Source organism: Tasmannia lanceolata, unplaced genomic scaffold, assembly GCF_043159265.1.
Source record: "Tasmannia lanceolata isolate RefF3 unplaced genomic scaffold, GAP_Taslan_0.1 ptg000037l, whole genome shotgun sequence".
NCBI classification, from domain to species: domain Eukaryota; kingdom Viridiplantae; phylum Streptophyta; class Magnoliopsida; order Canellales; family Winteraceae; genus Tasmannia; species Tasmannia lanceolata.
Window position 1 is genome coordinate 23,782,381 of NW_027518714.1, and position 3,506 is coordinate 23,785,886.

The 3,506-nt window shown below is 45.3% G+C and overlaps 1 protein-coding gene across 1 annotated transcript; it reads left to right on the forward strand.

The window, feature by feature from the left end:
• The first annotated feature begins 340 nt into the window (after nt 1-340).
• Nucleotides 341-2,743, forward strand: LOC143861330 (uncharacterized). Its single transcript, XM_077372267.1, has one exon. The coding sequence runs from the start codon at nt 341-343 to the stop codon at nt 2,741-2,743; it is 2,403 nt and encodes an 800-aa protein (XP_077228382.1).
• The last annotated feature ends 763 nt before the right edge of the window (nt 2,744-3,506 follow it).

A 3,506-nucleotide genomic window follows, 5' to 3' on the forward strand; every position in this document is an offset into this window, starting at 1 on the left:
GAGGCAACGCAAGTGCCGCGCGGACCTCAATCCCAAACCAAAGGTCCGTGACAGTTGGTATCAGAGCAGAAGTTCCTACCTACATTCAGAAATGGCGAAGAAGAATGCTACCCAAACACTCCCTCCGGAGTCTAGTCAAGTCCGTGATGATCAAGAACCAATACCGGTGCAAAGTACAAGAGAACGGATTGCTGGTGTTGAGGAAAGGGTGACAGCGGTAGAGCAACAACAGTTTAATCTTGCCGAGTTGACAGAAGGCCTTGGTGTGGAGACCAAGGGAATGATAGAAGTGGTAGAAGAGTGAGTCCATGCTCTTGCTGAGTTATTGAATCAGGCCGCGATGGAGGATCTTCGAAAGCAAGTTGAGACCCTCACTGGCCAGGTGAATTTACTCATGAGGACCATCGGTAATGGCATAGGTGGTCACGGTGGTGGACAGGGTAGCAGGGTACGAGTGCCTGAACCACGATGCGCCGGTGCCCGTGATGCTAAGGAGTTACAAAACTTCTTGTTCGATATAGAACAATTTTTTCGTGCAACACATCTTGATGAGGAGGCCAAAGTCACTACGGCTAGCATGTACCTCAGTGATGATGCCAAATTGTGGTGGCGAACCCGTTATGAAGAGATTGAAGCGGGACGATGTATTATTGACAGTTGGGAAGACATGAAGCGAGAACTTAAGGCACAATTCATGCCTGAGAATTTGGAGTTCATTCCCCGAAAGAACCTACGGCGCCTTCAACAAACCGGGTCGATTCGAGAATATGTGAAGAAATTTTTGACTCTCATGCTTGATATAAAGAGCAAGGAGGACAAGCTATTTCAATTTATGGAGGGACTAAATCCTTGGTCCAAGACAGAGCTCCGAAGAAGAGGAGTTCAGAACCTTGCCACGGCAATGATCGAAGCAGAAAAGTTATTTGATCATGTGGGGGATGACGCAACAAACAGGAAGAATGACTTCAATAACAAGCCATCTAGCAGCTTCAACAGGCCTCCCAGCAACATGAATACCTCTAGTCGGTCTTTTAGTAGCACAAAAGGAAGAATCCAGGGTTCAGGGGGCGATAGGAGAACCTATCCCAGAGAAGGGTCCAGACAATACAATGAGGCACCAACTTCTGCGTCACAGGGGCCGTGCTTCAATGCTTTGCTAGCTTCAACTTCCTCACCCCACGCTCAGAGCGAAGAGGAAGAAGATGAGGGGGAACCAAAGATGACAGCTCTAAGCCTGTGCATTGCTATCAAGGGACAAGGTGCCAAGAAAATTCTTTCTAAAGGAGTCCCATCCAAAGGCTTGATGTACATTAATGCATGCATCAATGGAAAGATGACTCGGGCTATGATCGATACAGGTGCTACACACAACTTTGTCTCGGAACAAGAGGCAAAACGTTTGGCGTTGAAGCTCGAAAAAGATGACTGGAAAATGAAGGCAGTAAACTCAGAGGCCCGCCCCGTCACTGGGAAAGCAAGGAGTGTACCAATCAAGATTGGGGCATGGTCTGGAACAACCAATCTCATGGCAGTACCCTTAGATGATTTTCATGTCATCTTGGGGATAGAATTCTTGAACCAGGCCAAAGCAGTTCCAATGCCCTACTTAAACTCCTTATGTATGTTTGGAGAAAAAGCACCTTGTATGATTCCTGCCACTAGACAAGAGAGGAAAGACGTCAAACACTTAACGGCCCTTCAGCTGAAGAAGGGTTTAAAGAAAGGGGAACCCACCTTCGTGGCAACCTTAAAGATGGGAGAGGCACTGGTGGGGGAGATCCTCATTCCCCCAAGCATCAAAGATGTTATAGAAGAATTTAAAGATGTCATGCCTGAGAAGCTACCCAAGAAGCTGCCGCCAAGGAGGGCAGTGGACCATAAAATCGTGCTAGAGCCTGGCAGCATACCCCCAGCCCGTGCCCCCTACAAAATGGCCCCTCCAGAGTTAGCAGAGCTTAGGAGTCAACTCAATGAGCTACTAGAAGCAGGATTTCTTAGGCCTTCAAAGGCCCCCTTTGGTGCCCCAGTTCTATTCCAAAAGAAGCATGATGGGAGTCTACGATTGTGTATTGACTACAGGGCCCTCAACAAGCTGACTGTGAAGAATAAGTATCCTATCCCCCTAATTGCTGACTTGTTTGACCAACTGGGAGGAGCCAGATACTTCTCCAAGCTGGATTTGCGATCCGGCTATTACCAAGTGCAAATTGCAGAAGGAGATGAGGCAAAGACAACCTGTGTAACAAGGTACAGTGCCTTTGAATTCTTGGTGATGCCATTTGGCCTTACTAATCCCCCTGCAACCTTTTGTACTTTGATGAATGGGTTGTTTCATGAGTTTCTAGATAAGTTTGTAGTGGTCTACCTCGATGACATTGTAGTATATAGCAACACTCTCGAAGAACACGGCAATCATTTAAAGAAGGTCCTTGGGGTACTCAGAAATAACCAACTCTATGTGAAGCTAGAGAAGTGCTCATTTGCTCAGGAGCGTATTATGTTCTTGGGTCACGAAGTGGGTGGAGGAGAAATTCGCATGGACAATGAGAAGGTCCGTGCCATCCAAGAGTGGCAAATTCCAACCAAGGTGGGAGAACTCCGGTCATTCCCCGGGCTTGTTAACTACTATCGACGGTTCATATCAGGATACTCAAATCGAGCGGCTCCTTTGACAGACTTGTTGAAGAAAGATCGCCCGTGGTTATGGTCACTACAAGAAAGGGACATTCACCGACGGTCATGACCGTCGGTGTATATACCAATGAATGTCGGTGTAACTTACACCGACACTTTTAGTGAACGTCACTGATGCTACCGTCCCTAAATGTATATACCGACGTTTTTCACCGGCGTTTATGAACGTCGTTATAAATAAAAATCAAACGTTGCTGTTAAGGTAATCGCCGACGCTTTAAGAAACCGTCGGTGTATATAATATTGCACCAACGGTCACGACCATCGTTAAATCCCAAGTGGGCCTTTGGATACGTATATTTACCGTCGTTTTTGGAGCGTTGGTAAGTACACCGACGGTTACTGACCATTGGTGAATATGCTATTCAGCGACGTTTTTGAAGCGTCGGTGATAAGACTGACACTCACAAAACGTCGTTGAATAGGATATGGGTGCACTTTCATTGTTGAAATCACCGATGGTCAGGACCGTCGGTAAATATAGATAAATTTTTATTTTTTTAAATCCCTTTATTTTGAATATGTCCATCAAATAGAGATACAACCTGTAACATTTACATAGGGATCTTATTATACAACCTCACACTACAATGGCGCCATTGAAACAAACCATCTTTACAAATTATAATTATATAACAAACTAAATTTACAAGCAAGGACAATATATTGAAGATTGTAAACAAGCTAAAGTTACAAGCAAAGATTGTAAAAAAGAAGAAAACCATATAAATGATCACACCACTGGATGAGACCCTCCATGGATGATCCATGACCCAAAAAGTCGCCAATTGGTTTAGACTGAGTTTAAAATC